Source organism: Cheilinus undulatus, linkage group 2, assembly GCF_018320785.1.
Source record: "Cheilinus undulatus linkage group 2, ASM1832078v1, whole genome shotgun sequence".
NCBI lineage: Eukaryota > Metazoa > Chordata > Actinopteri > Labriformes > Labridae > Cheilinus > Cheilinus undulatus.
Genome location: NC_054866.1, coordinates 6,454,363 through 6,469,671, shown reverse-complemented (window position 1 = coordinate 6,469,671; position 15,309 = coordinate 6,454,363). Strand labels below are relative to the sequence as shown.

At 40.5% G+C, this 15,309-nt stretch overlaps 1 protein-coding gene across 1 annotated transcript in view; it reads left to right on the top strand.

Moving 5' to 3' along the window:
* Positions 1-10,961, top strand: part of LOC121524352 (SPHK1 interactor, AKAP domain containing) — an 84,997-nt gene extending 74,036 nt beyond the window's left edge. The window contains exons 8-11 of the mRNA XM_041809702.1: positions 3,457-3,540; positions 4,742-4,791; positions 8,235-8,419; positions 10,601-10,961. Of these exons, the coding sequence (XP_041665636.1) occupies positions 3,457-3,540; positions 4,742-4,791; positions 8,235-8,419; positions 10,601-10,753 (472 nt within the window). The 3' untranslated portion in view covers positions 10,754-10,961. The remainder of the gene's footprint in view (positions 1-3,456; positions 3,541-4,741; positions 4,792-8,234; positions 8,420-10,600) is intronic.
* The last annotated feature ends 4,348 nt before the right edge of the window (positions 10,962-15,309 follow it).

The window sequence follows — 15,309 nt, the reverse complement described above, 5'->3', positions numbered from 1 at the left end:
TAGTTAAATCCTTTATGGTCATTGTCACCAAAAACAACAAAACAGCAGAGCAACTCCTGAGCCACATAGTGCACACAGTAAAAATAAATCCATTTGAATAAGAATGAATTGTAAAAGATGCCATAAAGTTTAAATTAACATTGTTAAACACTTGTACAGTAGTAATAATGTATGGTTGCAGAAATTTCCAGCTCACCTAGGCTAGACCATTTGAGAACCACTGTGCTAGTCACCAGTTTAAACGGTCTCTAGCTGGACTGAAACACAGATTGTGTTCCTCTTTAGTTTCTCCTGTTTCAACATTAAACCTCTAAACAGAGCTGATCTGTCCCTGATATTCTGATAGACTGTCTCTGTAACGTGAGAATGACCCATCACACCTGTGACGATTGTAGACTCAGTTTACCAGCTCTGTAACTTTCTCACATCGTTGCTTCACATCCCCAGTGTCTCGGCACTCAGGTCTGAGTCGTATCATTGTAAAGGAAGTGCACAGCATCAGGTGGACACAGGTCATACGTATGTGACGCAGAGTTAACAGCACGTGTATCTCTGTTACAAAACTGCTGCAAACGCTGCTGCTCCCACCCTCACCCCACGCTCATCGGCCCATTGCTGCTGACACTCGTGCTCTCCGAAGCCGATGCCAATTCTCCCCCTAAGTCCAGCTCTGCTGGGCTGGCTCATGGCAGAGTGCTCTCCATAGCTTCCATAAAGCACGCCATGCCTGCACCACACCACAACCTTCAACCTTCAGACATGTAGAGGCCTTTAGGAAGAAACCTCGGCAGCGCTATGGGTATTTTTGTTGGTTTACCTTCAGCCAAACTCAGGGGAATGTACAAACCTTTATGATAATGTCATGTTACAGTAAAGTTAGAATCTACACAGGGACCACAGATGTAAATTAGCTTTATAGCTAACTCTGGCTCAACAGTTATGTTGTGCATGGCCCCTGTCAAATAAACTAATAAACTAAACTAGACTACAACCCCACTTTCAGTTGGAGCACTGTCTAAAATGTAAATTTAAACAGAAGTCAATAATGTTCAAATCTCATAACCCTATAATTTATTCACAATAGGACATAAAAAACAAATCAGATGTTGAAAATAAGACATTAACCATTTCATTAAAAAAATTAGCTTATTTGAATTTGATGATGGCAACATATTTTAAAAAGTAGGGACATGGTAATAAAAGGCAGGAAAAGTAAGTGGTCCTCATGAAAAGAAACAGTCAGAGGAGCATTTTGCAGTTAATTTGGTTAATTGGCAACAGGTCAGTAACATGACTTGGTATAAAAGAAGCATTTTAGAGAGGCAGAGACTCTCAGAAGTAAAGATGGGCAGAGTTTCAATCTGTGAAAGGTGTCTAAAAATTCTGGAACACTTTCGGAAAAATGTTCCTCCGTATGAAATTGTAACAACCTTGGAGATCCCTCCATCTACAGCCCATAATACCATCAGAAGATTCAGAAAATCTGGAGAAATCTGTGTGAGCAAGGAGTAAGGCTGAAAGTCAGTATTGGATGCTGGTGAACGTGGGGCCCTCAGGGGCCACTGCATTAAAAACAGGCCTGATTCTGGACTTGAAATCACTGCATGGGCTCAGGAACTCATGGGCTCAGGCCTTGTCCACATGGAGACGAAAATGATTTATTTCCATTTCATTTTGAAAAAGTTTTCTGTAAATACGGGATCATTTCAGGAAATGTCTGTGTAAGCACGGAACCACTGAAAACGACTGAAAACACTGTAGTATATATGCCAAGCCCGTAAGTGACGCTGTGTTGCTGCCAAAAGAGAGAAGAAGATTACAGAAAACGGCCCAAAACTTTCTGGATGCCCTTCTGGTTGTTCTCCTTGGTGGATTTAAGAACATCTGGTGTATGTTGTTCTCTGTGGTAGTAAAGGAGCATCAGATTTTGCTGTAAAAGTCATAATAAGCTCAGTAGCTTCTGCAGCACGAACACAACCCTGTCACCCACCATTGTTGTTTTGGTTTGGCCTGTGCATGCAGCTTAAGTGGGCTACGCTATGTACGATGTAAAGAAAGTTGTGGTTGGCTGTCCAGATTTGTTCACTCTGGGAACCAGTTTCAAAAAGTAGGGTTTACGGCCCCCCAAAACCGTGTGGATTAAACGCCGATACAACAAAGAACTTTTGCATATACTCCTAAATTTGTCTCCATGTGGCTGTGCCATCCACAAATCCAGAAACACAGCTGTCTTCTTTGGGCCAAAGCTCATTTAAAATGGACTGAGGCAAAATGGAAAACTGTTCTGTGGTCAGATAAATCAAAATTTGAAATTCTTTTTATAAAGGACGGATGCCACGTCCTGAGGACTAAAGAAGAGAGGGACCATCCAGTTTGTTATCCTGGTACAGTTCTAAAGCCTGTATCTCTGATGGTATGGGGTTACATTAGTGCATATGGCCTGGACAGCTTACAAATCTGGAAAGGAACTATCAATGCTGCAAACACAGATAGAGGTTTTAGAGCAACATATGCTCCCATCCAGAAACGTTTCTTCAGGGAAAGCCTTGACTATTTCAGCAGGACAATGCTAAACCACATACCACATCCATCACAACCTTATGGCTTTACAATAGAAGACTCTTGGTGCTGAACTGGTCTGCCTGCAGTCCAGAACTTTCACCATGAGAAAACACTTGGAACATTATAAAAGGAAAGATCCAGCAATGACCTAGTCCAGTTGAGCAGCTAAAATCCTACATCACCTCTCCCAAAACTCCAGAAACTGGCCTCACTTCCCAGATGTTTACAGAAGACATGGCCCTGTCCCTACTTTTTTGAGATGTGTTGCGTCCATCTAATTAAAACTGAGTTAATATTTTAATGAAATGGTAAAAAGTCTCAGTTTCACTCTGTGATATGATGTTTGTGATGGGGTTGTGCAACTGACACTGACAGAAATCCTGACATATTAGTAACACAGTAGAGAAATATCATGGATTCTGAACGTCTCACAGTCCAGCACTAACATTTTAGTCTCCTTGATGAAAACTAAGCATAGTTTTTATCAGCGTTTTCTTACCACAGATCTATTTTTGGGTTGTTTTAGTTGATTAAATGAACACTCCACCACATCCGCTGCTCCTCCAGCCTCTCCATCTACCTGCTTACTTTAACCTTGCCTCATCCCCCCGTTACTGTGACACTGCCGGCCCACCCTCCCCGCCTAAACTGCCTTAACTCTCCTCATCCTCATACTCAGAAAGGCTTGCTGCTGGACAGAAATCGTCCGCTCCCCCGCCTTGAGTGTCCAACTCCACCGCAGCTGCTATTTATATGCTAATCACCCGCTAATGAACAACATGACCTGCATCGCTGGGCCTGGTTATTGTTCCCTTCACACGCCGCTGATCATGTCAAATGTCTTGAGACAACGTGTGGATGACGCTGTCTCTTGTTTCTTTTGTTGGATGACAGGAATGGAACCAGCAGCGCGTCCAGCCTGGGCTTGGCAGACCTCGATGCTTTTTGTGACGTGCCCACTCAGAACACAGCCATCAGGTAGCTGTCAGAGCCCCCGAGCAGGACTCCGATGTTTCTCATTAACGTGTCACTGTGAAGCCCATTATTGTAGAAGCAATTTCTACACAAGTCTGCACAAAGAATATTGCTTTTTCTGAAGGAGGAATCAGGAGACGAGGGGCTGGACTGACAATCCTGTACATTTACACTAATTATAAATTCTGCTGTCAACCGATTATTCTGTCCACATTCTGTCCACATTCCACATTTAGAAAATCTAGGCTGCCTTCACTCCTGGATCCTTGTGAGAAGCTATCCCCAAACGGGGACACGTTCCTCCTTTTATTAGATTTTTTGATGAACCAACCAATAGGGAACAGGGAGAGGATGGACCAATCATGTTTGCTCTGCCCGTTGTTGCTATGCTGTTCTCCAGGAGAAGTTTGCTTTGATCTCACTAGGAGAGTCCCAACATTCTATGCCATACACACACATTATAAAAGTCTGAGGGTCAAAAAATAATGTCAAACTTGAGCAGTAATAATTAAAAATCTGTGAAAGATAGTAAAAATTGAATTCAGTATAAACAGTGGAATAACTTTTTTACTTTTTAAAGCCAAACTAAAGTCTGCAGGAGGAACTGAATGTTATAGGGCTTGGAAGTCGACTGTGATGGTGTGTGTGTGTGTGTGTGTGTGTGTGTGTGTTAGAATGTTGGGACTCTTTTAAAAAAAGTTTTTTAGATATAATCTTGGAGTTTTTAGTGCCTTTTTTTGGACAGAGGAGGACCGTAGATAGCGTTCGAAACAGGGAGAGACATGCGGCAAAGGACCACAGGCTGGATTCAAACCCGAGCCGGCCACGCACATGGGTAGAGCATTAGACTGCTAGGCCATCTGCACGCCCCGATGTTGGGACTCTCTTAGTGAGATCAAAGCAAATGTCTCCTGGGGAAAGGGCAGAGCAATCATGATTGATCCATCCTCCACTTGTTTCCTGTTGGTTGGGTCATCAAAAAAAAAGCTCCAAAGCAGAAAAATGTTTAGAACATGTAGAGAAAGTCTGGTTCAGCAGTTGCCTATATAAAGAGGCCAAAGTCTCTCTCTGGTGCTGTTTGGTTCATGTCTTATCCCTCTCTCTCTTTTTCCTGTTTCTCCTCAGCTGTCCTGACTTACAAAGGCAAAAAGCCTTCACAGCGATAGTTTTGTATGTGTAACTTTATTTTCTTCTTCTATCCCAGTGGGGAAACAGAGAAAGACCATCATGCAGGGACCAAGGAGAACGCCTTTGGTGAGTTTAGACTTTATGATTTAAAAAATAATACATAAGGGCCAACCTACAAGGTGAAAAAATGAAAAAAAAGGTTAGTTTTGTGTAAAAAGGACACAAATTTTTGAAGGGAAAAAACAAAATTTTTGACATTATGAATTTGTACATTTACATAATCAAACTCAGTTCAGAGTTTGAAACTTGGAATTTAGAAGAAAAATAAATAAATTTCCAAATTCAAGAAATCTCAAATTTTGATGCTAGAAACTCAAAAATGTCACGTTTATAATATCATAAATTTACAACAGTGTAGCTTATAGTCTCAAGACTTATTAATTTTAGTCTCAGTACATTTAGAACTTGTAAAGTAAAAAAAAATATTTATTTTCTTGTGAATTAATGACTTTGAGAATTTTGAAGGGTTTTTTTCTTGAAAATCAACCAATCTGTATTTTTATCATCATTCTTGTTATTAATGTTATTGTTATTATTTTTATTGTTGTTATTGTTATTATTGTTGTTATGGTTTTGTTGTGGTTGTTATGGTTTTGTTGTGGTGGTGGTGGTTGTTGTTGTGGTGGTTGTTGTAGTTGTGGTTGTTGCAGTTTATGTTGTGGTGGTTGTTGTTGTGGTTGTTGCAGTTTATGTTGTGGTGGTTGTTGTTGTGGTTGTTGCAGTTTATGTTGTGGTGGTTGTTGTTGTGGTTGTTGCAGTTTATGTTGTGGTGGTTGTTGTGGTGGTTGTGGTTGTTGTTGTGGTGATTGTGGTTGTTGTTGTGGTGATTGTGGTTGTTGTTGTGGTTGTTGTGGTGATTGTGGTTGTTGTTGTGGTGATTGTGGTTGTTGTTGTGGTGATTGTGGTGGTTGTTGTGGTGGTTGTTGTTGTGGTTGTGGTGGTTGTTGTTGTTGTGGTTGTTGTGGTGGTTGTTGTTGTGGTTGTTGTTGTTGTGGTGGTGGTTGTTGTTGTGGTTGTTGTGGTGGTTGTTGTTGTGGTGGTTGTTTTTGTGGTTGTTGTGGTGGTTGTTGTTGTGGTTTTTGTTGTTGTGGTTGTTGTTGTTGTGGTTGTTGTTGATGTGGTGGTTGTTGTTGTGGTTGTTGTTGTTGTTGTTGTGGTTGTTGTTGTTGTGGTTGTTGCAGTTTATGTTGTGGTGGTTGTTGTTGTGGTTGTTGCAGTTTATGTTGTGGTGGTTGTTGTGGTGGTTGTGGTTGTTGTTGTGGTGATTGTGGTTGTTGTTGTGGTGATTGTGGTTGTTGTTGTGGTTGTTGTGGTGATTGTGGTTGTTGTTGTGGTGATTGTGGTTGTTGTTGTGGTGATTGTGGTGGTTGTTGTGGTGGTTGTTGTTGTGGTTGTGGTGGTTGTTGTTGTTGTGGTTGTTGTGGTGGTTGTTGTTGTGGTTGTTGTTGTTGTGGTGGTGGTTGTTGTTGTGGTTGTTGTGGTGGTTGTTGTTGTGGTGGTTGTTTTTGTGGTTGTTGTGGTGGTTGTTGTTGTGGTTTTTGTTGTTGTGGTTGTTGTTGATGTGGTGGTTGTTGTTGTGGTTGTTGTTGTTGTTGTTGTGGTTGTTGTTGATGTGGTGGTGGTTGTTGTTGGGGTTGTTGTTGTGGTGGTTGTTGTTGTTGTGGTTGTTGTTGTGGTGGTGGTTGTTGTTGTTGTTGTGGTTGTTGTTGTTGTTGTTGTTGTTGTTGTTGTTGTGGTTGTTGTTAATGTGGTGGTTGTTGTTGTTGTGGTTGTTGTTGATGTGGTGGTGGTTGTTGTTGGGGTTGTTGTTGTGGTGGTTGTTGTGGTTGTTGTTGTTGTGGTTGTTGTTGTGGTGGTGGTGGTTGTTGTTGTTTTGGTTGTTGTGGTTGCTGTTGTTGGGGTTGTTGTTGTGGTGGTGGTGGTTGTTGTTGTGGTTGTTGTTGTTGTGGTTGTTGTTGTTGTTGTTGTGGTTGTTGTTGATGTGGTGGTGGTTGTTGTTGGGGTTGTTGTTGTGGTGGTTGTTGTGGTTGTTGTGGTTGTTGTTGTGGTGGTGGTGGTTGTTGTTGTTGTGGTTGTTGTGGTTGCTGTTGTTGTTGTGGTGGTTGTTGTGGTTGTTGTTGTTGTGGTTGTTGTTGTGGTGGTTGTTGTGGTTGTTGTTGTTGTGGTTGTTGTGGTTGCTGTTGTTGTGGTTGTTGTTGTGGTGGTGGTGGTTGTTGTTGTTGTGGTTGTTGTGGTTGCTGTTGTTGTGGTTGTTGTTGTGGTGATGGTGGTTGTTGTTGGGGTTGTTGTTGTGGTGGTTGTTGTGGTTGTTGTTGTTGTGGTTGTTGTTGTGGTGGTGGTGGTTGTTGTTGTTGTGGTTGTTGTGGTTGCTGTTGTTGTGGTTGTTGTTGTGGTGGTGGTGGTTGTTGTGGTTGTGGTTGTTGTGGTTGTTATTGTTTTTATAGTGGCCCTAATACACCGCTCTAGTAATGGCTAATTTATACATAAATCTTTGTCAAGAAAAACTGACAAAACTGTATGTAGGTCTTTATATCAGGGTTTTCTCAATGATTTTTTTTTCAAATATTTCCAGGTAGGTCCTGGGGGAACTTTGCTTTCCTTAGATATGAGTAGGGGTGACACTAAGCAATAAGGTTGGGGACCACTGGTCTAAACACAGTCATATTTAATGTCTTAAACTCCATCAATGATAATAGTAATAATGAGAAATTACGCTATTTTATGATGTCATGTTTTTTTTTTTTTCCAAGTGAGTACAAAAAGAATGAGAGTCTTAAAGTGTTTCTCTGAACAGGGATATTACAGGAATCACTTAAGCCACCAGTCCATCAGTTTACCTCCTTCAGGATCACAGTACAATAACTTAAAAAAAAAAAAAAAAAAAAAAAAAAAAAGGAGGACGGCATCTATCCTATTTCCACACTGGTCCTAACTCTGGCAGTCATGGTTCTCTTAAGAGAAGTGTATGTGTCACTAGTTCACACACCAGCCTTCTGCTAAGAGATCCAGTTAGCTCGACTCAGTACTGTATGAAAGAACTGCTGGAGCTGAGAGATGAGAGAGGACGTGGCAGATAAAAATAGCAAAACAGACAAAAAGCAACAGTCCAACAGTTTCCAGAAATTCTGCAAAAGAAAATGTAAATTGATGCAGTAGAGAAAAGTATAATATACTTACGTACTTCTAAATCCTCTCTCCCAGGGCAAGGACAACTAAAGAGTGATCTGAGTACACTGTTGTGTTGCTTTGTAATGAATTACCTCCAACACTGTTGGGAAATATAGAATAGCCATGTGGTGACCTACAACCATTAACCTTTGGAACAGTGGTGATAAAATTGGCCCATCTTTGGCTTTTAACTTCATAATGACCCTCACTACCTGAAGCAGCAACAATGAGTAAATCACTAAATATCAAGATACTCTCACATGTCTTTGTTTGTAATTAAGGATGGAATAGCTCAGATTTTTGGCGGCTGAAAGGAAATCACTGTCATGTCTGATTTCCAGAGACCAGCCCAGCACGGACAGCTAGCACCAGCGGGAACCTCAGGGGACTGCTGGTGGTGAACTGTGATCTGGAGTCTGAGTGTGTGGACTCGGAGCTCAGAGTGGCTCTTCAGTGGATTGCTGCCTCCGAGCTGGGCCTTCCTGCGCTCTACTTCAGAAAGTCCAGAGAAAAGAGGGCTGCAAAGGTGAGTATCTATGGCAGCCTTTCCCAAACTTAAATGTGTCACAGCCTAATTTAACACCTACAATTCTTCTGAGTCCTTCCAAGAACATCCTAAAACCAAAGAATGAGACTCAAAATATTTCCCTTCATGTATTATTTCATGCTTCATTCAAAAATTTCTGTGCAAATGCTAAATTTTCAGATACATTACCCTTTAAGGAAAGCAAAAAACAACGTAAAATTAACAAGCCACCACTGTTTGGATTGTTTCAGTCAGGCATCTTCAAAGCCACCTATATTTTCCATTAAGCCTTTCAAAATAACATTAATGTCCCTGAAGGCATTAATTAAGTCCTATAATTAGGAAGGAGGCAGAGTAATGGAATGTTTCACCCAGCTTCACCAGTGGATTCAGAAACAATTACACCAGGACACCAGTTCTGTACATCAGACAAAACATATTCAAACTCTTTTTAGTTTAGTTGTGACATTTTTCTCATAATTCTGATCTTTCACATTTTTGATCTCAGAAATACGACTATAATCTTAGGGTGCATTCACACTAGGGGCCCGGTCCTGGATCCGAGTGCACTTGAGCCCAAAGTCCGGTTCGTTTTGGTAGTATGAATTCAAACGAACCGCGCCCAGGTACCGGGCCCGGGCCCACTTGGGGAGGCAGTCTCTGGCTCCATTAAAGTGGACTCTGGCTTTGTTCTGATGAGATGTGAATGCAACCCAGATACGGGACAGGGCGTCGTATCAGCTTTATGACGTCATCATAAAAGCTAAACTTCTTTCCTCTGTGCGGCAGTTTGTTCACATTTTTCCTCTACAAAGTGCAGAAATCACCAGAATCCAGCCAATAAACGGTCTGCTGTGACTCACCTTACAGATGAACACAAGTTGGAGTCTTTTCCTCCTTGGCAGGGTTGTAAACCAGCTACGTGCATACCGCCACCTGCTGTGTCAGACCGAGTAAATGCGCAAGTGGGCCCAGGCACAGATTGATGTTGCAAGTGTGAAAGCAAGCCAGCGGGGGGAAGGGGGAGAGGGAGGAATCGTGCTGCGGTGCGGTTCAAAACAACTGGGCCTAATGTGTAGGGGCCCTTAGAATTCTGGCTTAAATCTCAAAACTTCAACTTTAATCTCAAAATTTTAACTTTAATCTCAGAATTCTGATTTAAATCTCAAAATTTTAACTTTAATCTCAGTATTTTAACTAAAATCTCATAATTCTGCGAATTACATAAAAATTCTGACTTTTTTCAAAATTTCAACTTAAATCTCAATTTTAACTAAAACTGATCTCAAAATCATGCCCCCCCCCACACACACACACACACACACACAAACACACACAAGAATTCTGACTTAATCTCAGAATTCCGATATTATTTTTAGAATTCAGTTTTTAATCTAATAATTCTAAATCTTAAAAAATGCCCCCCCCCCCCCCGATTTCTAACCTTTTCTTAGAATCTGGCCTTTTTTTAATCAGAAAAAAAAAAAAAACAAACCAGAAGTTGGATCTACAAATAATTCTTGGCCCTAATCCTTTTCTGTAATGTTTGATGGTCTAAAACCTGACTTTTTTATTTAAAGATATGTTAATTATAGTACTTTATTGTAATGACCCCTTGCAGCCTACCTGCAGTAACTCCTAAACCCACCAGGGGGCGAAAGCCCACACTTTGGGGAACACTGATATACAGGAAAGGTTGAACCATCACGTGTTCAACATTGAATTAGGATTTAACTGATACATGTCTGGAAAGTAATTCTTCTGTATTCTTTCTTAACATTGCCTAAACTCTTACCCATAACGTAATGTACACTTTTTTATTATTTAGAATACCTCTTTTCATAGAAAATGTTTAGGTAGAATCTTAATAAATCTTCGTACAAGTGACTAGATTGTTTAACAGAACAAGGAAAATGTCAGAATAAAAGCATGCTGGACAAATAAGCCCAACCTGCGCCTTTTCTCCTGTTGTAGTTTTCTCTGATTGTTGTAGAAACAGTAAAGTTTTGAATTTGACATTGTTATTTGTGGAGGCTAACTGTGAAGATTATATTGAGCATGTCTGAGGCCTTTCACTATTTTCAGATGAAACCATCCTGAATATTTACGTATATCACTCAGGCTGAACTCAGTGATCATGTATTGTTTTGTTATACTCATCACCTGCATGTCTTCTCCCAGTTTCAGAGGGTGGTCCATCTGATGTCCCAGAGGGCGTGGCGGATCGCGGACTTGTTCGGCGCCGTGGTTCAGTTCTGCAAACTTTACAAGAAAGAGGAAGAGGACGGCCAGTCTCTGTCCAGCCTGTTTGATTGGCTCTTGGAGACCCTGTAGGAAGAACCAGTGTCTGCAGACATGAACGCACATGCTCACTTATTCACTCAACAGTTCTCACCGTCTGCCCCGTCCTGTCCCATCACGCTATGTGTCTCCAACAGCACGCTGAGAGCCGGACACGATCAGCACACGCCAGACATCCTCACACACCCATGGAAGTTATGGATTTTATATATTTGACTTTTTTCTGTTTGTAAAGTTGATGAACGAGTCTCCCTTTAATGAAAGCATGGTTATTTTTTTAGATTTACTCTCTAATGACACAAACACAAAGCTGGGCACAGTTCATGAGAAATTGACCTTTGTTAGCCATTAATCTGTTCATCAGAAATTTAGCTCTGTTAGCTATTAATCTGTTCATCAGAAATTTAGCTCTGTTAGCCATTAATCTGTTCATCAGAAATTTAGCTCTGTTAAAAGGTAATCTGTACCAAAGACATTAATATCAGTAAACTTAAACCTGATTAAAGTTTAATGGTCTGCTCCAGGTCTGTCCTGGTAGAGATGGGCATTCTAGGTGGTTATTCAATATGCTCTCTCTTTGAAAAACCACATCAACGACTAACTAACCCCTCAGAGCTCTTTATTCAGACACAGACATCTGCATCTGTGTATTTAGCAGTACTGTTGATGAGTTGGTGTCCAAATCATGACATTTTTGCACAAAGTATTTCAATTCTACATTTTGTGTTAAAAATGTGCATAGTGACTGCCCTCTACAGGTTGAAACCATTTACTACAACTGAATCATTTTGCTTATTTTCTCCTGGCTGATATGGTGCTCTGTGACATAGGTGGCGCCACCTGTAGTCACCACAGAGCTCAACAGTTACAGTCTACTTTTTGACTGACCGTTACCTTTACTAGTAGCAGCCCACAGCAGTACCCTTTAAAACACTGTTAGCATGCTAGTGCGCTAGCTAATGTTAGCATCTGCTAGCTAGCTAATGTATTATGAGCACTGGCAGCACATTTCAACCACGAAAAAGGCAAAATAAATTCCTTTTATTGCAGTGAATAATGTTAACATAAAATAAAAGTTGCATGAATTCAATAGTGAGCAGAAATAGCTGTCAAATTTTGATCAGAATCCCCTAACGTCTGTCTGGTTTCTGCTTTTAAAGAAGAAGAAAAAACAGCCAGTTAAATCATCACTTCCTGTTAGTGCAATACATCAGTATGCGATGCGAAACAGTGCAAACCCACTGTGATAAAGAACTCTATACTGCATTTAAGTGTACTATATTACTGACCTGACATCCCAGATGGATGTGTTTGACACATCCATCTGGAAAACCTTCAATACTAAACATTTGGGAAACGGCAGAGGATTTGAAAAAAACTCAGAGTGTGATTGGATAAACGTTCTGTCACATCTTTACGGGCCAATCAGAGCAACAAAACACGTGACATAGCCGCTATCAAGGTATAACGTGAACCATGGCGACTATAGACATGTCGGTACACAACTTTTGTCGTTGTTGAAAAGAAACAACTCACTGCTGTTCTTTGTTCTTCTTTTAACAAAAAATGTTAATTTCTGATAAAACTGATGTTTTAGCAGCGTTTTAGCAAAGCTCTTCTGCCATAATTCCACTGTCCTCTTGTTGCTGCTTGCTTACAACTCCACCGCACCTGAGAGTACTGCCCCTTGTCGCTGATTAGTCCTGTCACTTTCGAACCGGGCCCAAACGGTTCAGACTGGAGCTTTGCAAGATGGATTCGCCAGTGAAAAATAAGGAAATTGGCGTATCCATCTGCTTAAGGTTACTGTATTACAGTATACTAACAGAAGTATGCAATGTAAGACACACTGCATGTCCTTCTTAAAAGAAGGTTGATTATTTTCTTGCTTGTGTCTTTGACATGATCCTCAATTCACCATTTAAACTATCTATTGTTGAAAAACAGCTAGGAACTTCACAGTACTAGCACCACTGGATTGAATCTAGTGCTTAAAAGTGACAACAGCCAATGAGAGGCAGCGCTGTGACACTAGAGCATTGTGGGTAATGTTGTACTGTTAACAGTGATACAAACAAAGCATGTTTTTCTGAGAATTAAGTAGATAACATACAATCAGTCTTCTACATCATATAGCTTCATTTCTCTATTTAAACCTCCTTTGTTGGAAAACAACCGTTAAACTCACTGGGAGCGGTAGTGCTAAATTGAACACAGAGGTTATAGGCGTAAAGGCCAGTTCAGCCAATCAGGGACATTGCTGTGACACTTGGGCATTGTGGGTAACGTAGTGTTAATGACTAAGATTGCAAATAAACCATGTTTTTCTTAAACGAGGTTGATCCCATGAGAAATTGTATCTTGTCTGTGAGCATATGTCAAGGTTTCTTACTCAGGTAGCTTGTGGTAAATCTATCTTGAATGGTTCTGACATTATGGCTAATAATCAAATCTAAAAAAACAGTATAGACTGAATTATGTTGTGGCTGATTAGGGACAGAAGAAAGGAGGGAGTGGGCGTGTCTTATCCTCCCTCACTCCCAGCCTAGACATGAAAGATGTGATGTCATAAAGTCACTTATTTAAATTCCAGGCCTTAGTTTCTCTTCAACAGAAACTGAATTTAATAGGCGTCAATAACTGTTTTGCAGATAAAAATCCTCTAAAGAAAAAAAAAAAACATTAAATGATAGCTAACAGATGGATGAACATGTGCCCAGCTCTGCACGAACACAAACACAGTGTACTGTAGGTTTTACTTGGTTGGACATTCCTGGTAGGAATGAACTAGCCTTTAAGAGATTATAGTTGGCAGGTTTTAACTGCTCAAAGATTATATATAAATCTTAATATATATTTACAGATTAACATGACCAAATCTATGTTTATTTATTTATTTATTGGTTCCTAAAGGATGCACACAAGCCAATAGAAGATAGGAAAAATCAGGTTAACTTTTCAAAACAACTCATCATGCTTGAACCTTTTGTATTAAACTACCTTGCTAGAGATGCTGAAGGTTAGATTTTTACTCCTGTATTGAATCTACTCCATTGTGAGCACTGCATATTTCTACATTGGTGTGTCGATGCTCTGAAATAAAACAGGACACTAGTCAGCAGAGTTTTTATACAGATACATCAACAGGAAGCGTAAACATCATGGCTCTAGATTAGGCTAACTGAGAGTTTTTCTGATGTTGGCAAGTAGTTTTGGCAGATCTGTTCAACGTCTGCAGCCGTTTATATAACAGCAGAGTTCACAGTCTGTCTGTAGACAGTTCTCTTAGACTGTAACTCAGTGCTACCCAGCTGACCAATCACAGCTCTTGTGGTCTGTTTTGTGGCACAGGTACATTTTTGATAGAGTCCTCATGAGGCTACATGTGTAGTTTCAGGGCTAATCAAACCTACGGCGTAGATTCAGTGCAGAAGTTTTAATCAAGCTTCGGTATAGACATTTAACCCAGGAAAAGCGTTGTACTCTCTACTGAGAACCATTTAAAAGCTTCTCTAAGGAAGACAAATGTCCGTATCCTCGTTGTGTTCATCAGTCAACATCCCACCTCTGTTTTGACCTTGACATCGGGTTCTAAGTGTGTTTTCTTGTTAATGTTACTTGAGAACTGATCCTTTCCATTAGCTGTTCTGTATATACTGTAGACTGATGAACTGCAGCACCTTGGAGCTCTCTTTAGCTTTGACCTCGTCAGGAAGACAGAGTACGGTTTGTTCTGTTGACTTTGTACGTGAATTTGGTCGGTTTATTTCTCTTCTTAGCGGTACTTTAGTGTCACATCAGCATTGAGGAAAAACAAACTGTCACAGTAGAACTGAATGTAATTTATCTTTTGACATCAATAAATTTATGTGATGTGAGAAACAGTGTCCATTATTTATGACATTCAGCAGAAAGACAACACTGTTTAACCGAACATTAAGACATGTCTGTATTACACTTGATTAGGGATGCACAATATTCTCAGCATGGTAAAAGTAGCTGGTAAAGGTAAAGGTAATATTAGCTTAAAAATTCAAATATCAGTATCAGTACATATGGAAATTTCTGCAGATATTCATATGTCAGCAGTATCAATCATCTATCAGCCATAAGTATCAGTGAAATGTCCATTTTATCAGGTGTAGGAGGTTGTCTGGGGCCCCGCATCTCTTTTTACTGGGCCTTTTCACCCCTGGTAGTACACCCCGAGACCTGCAGCAGATTTCAGGCCCTTGGGACATCCACAACAGGACCAGGGACTCAGGGCAACCCCCAAGTCCCAAATAGAGAAGAAAAAGTGACATAGATCAACATAGATTTTAAATGTTTCACTGATAAAACCCTAAAAAAGCATATCTATTTTCGGCAGTCTCAAAGCAGACAAAGCCTTACAGCCATGCTTAATCGCAACATCCAACCCTTACTCTGCCGTAAAGGTGTGGACTTTGTAGTTTTTTCAACATATTATTTTCTCATGTCCCTGGTAATACGCAAGGACGTCCAGAGCATGACTGGGGTTGTGGCAATCCTCTTTCCCATTCATCGGTGACCTCAGGCAGCTTACTTCCTACATCTACACCTTTCTTTAG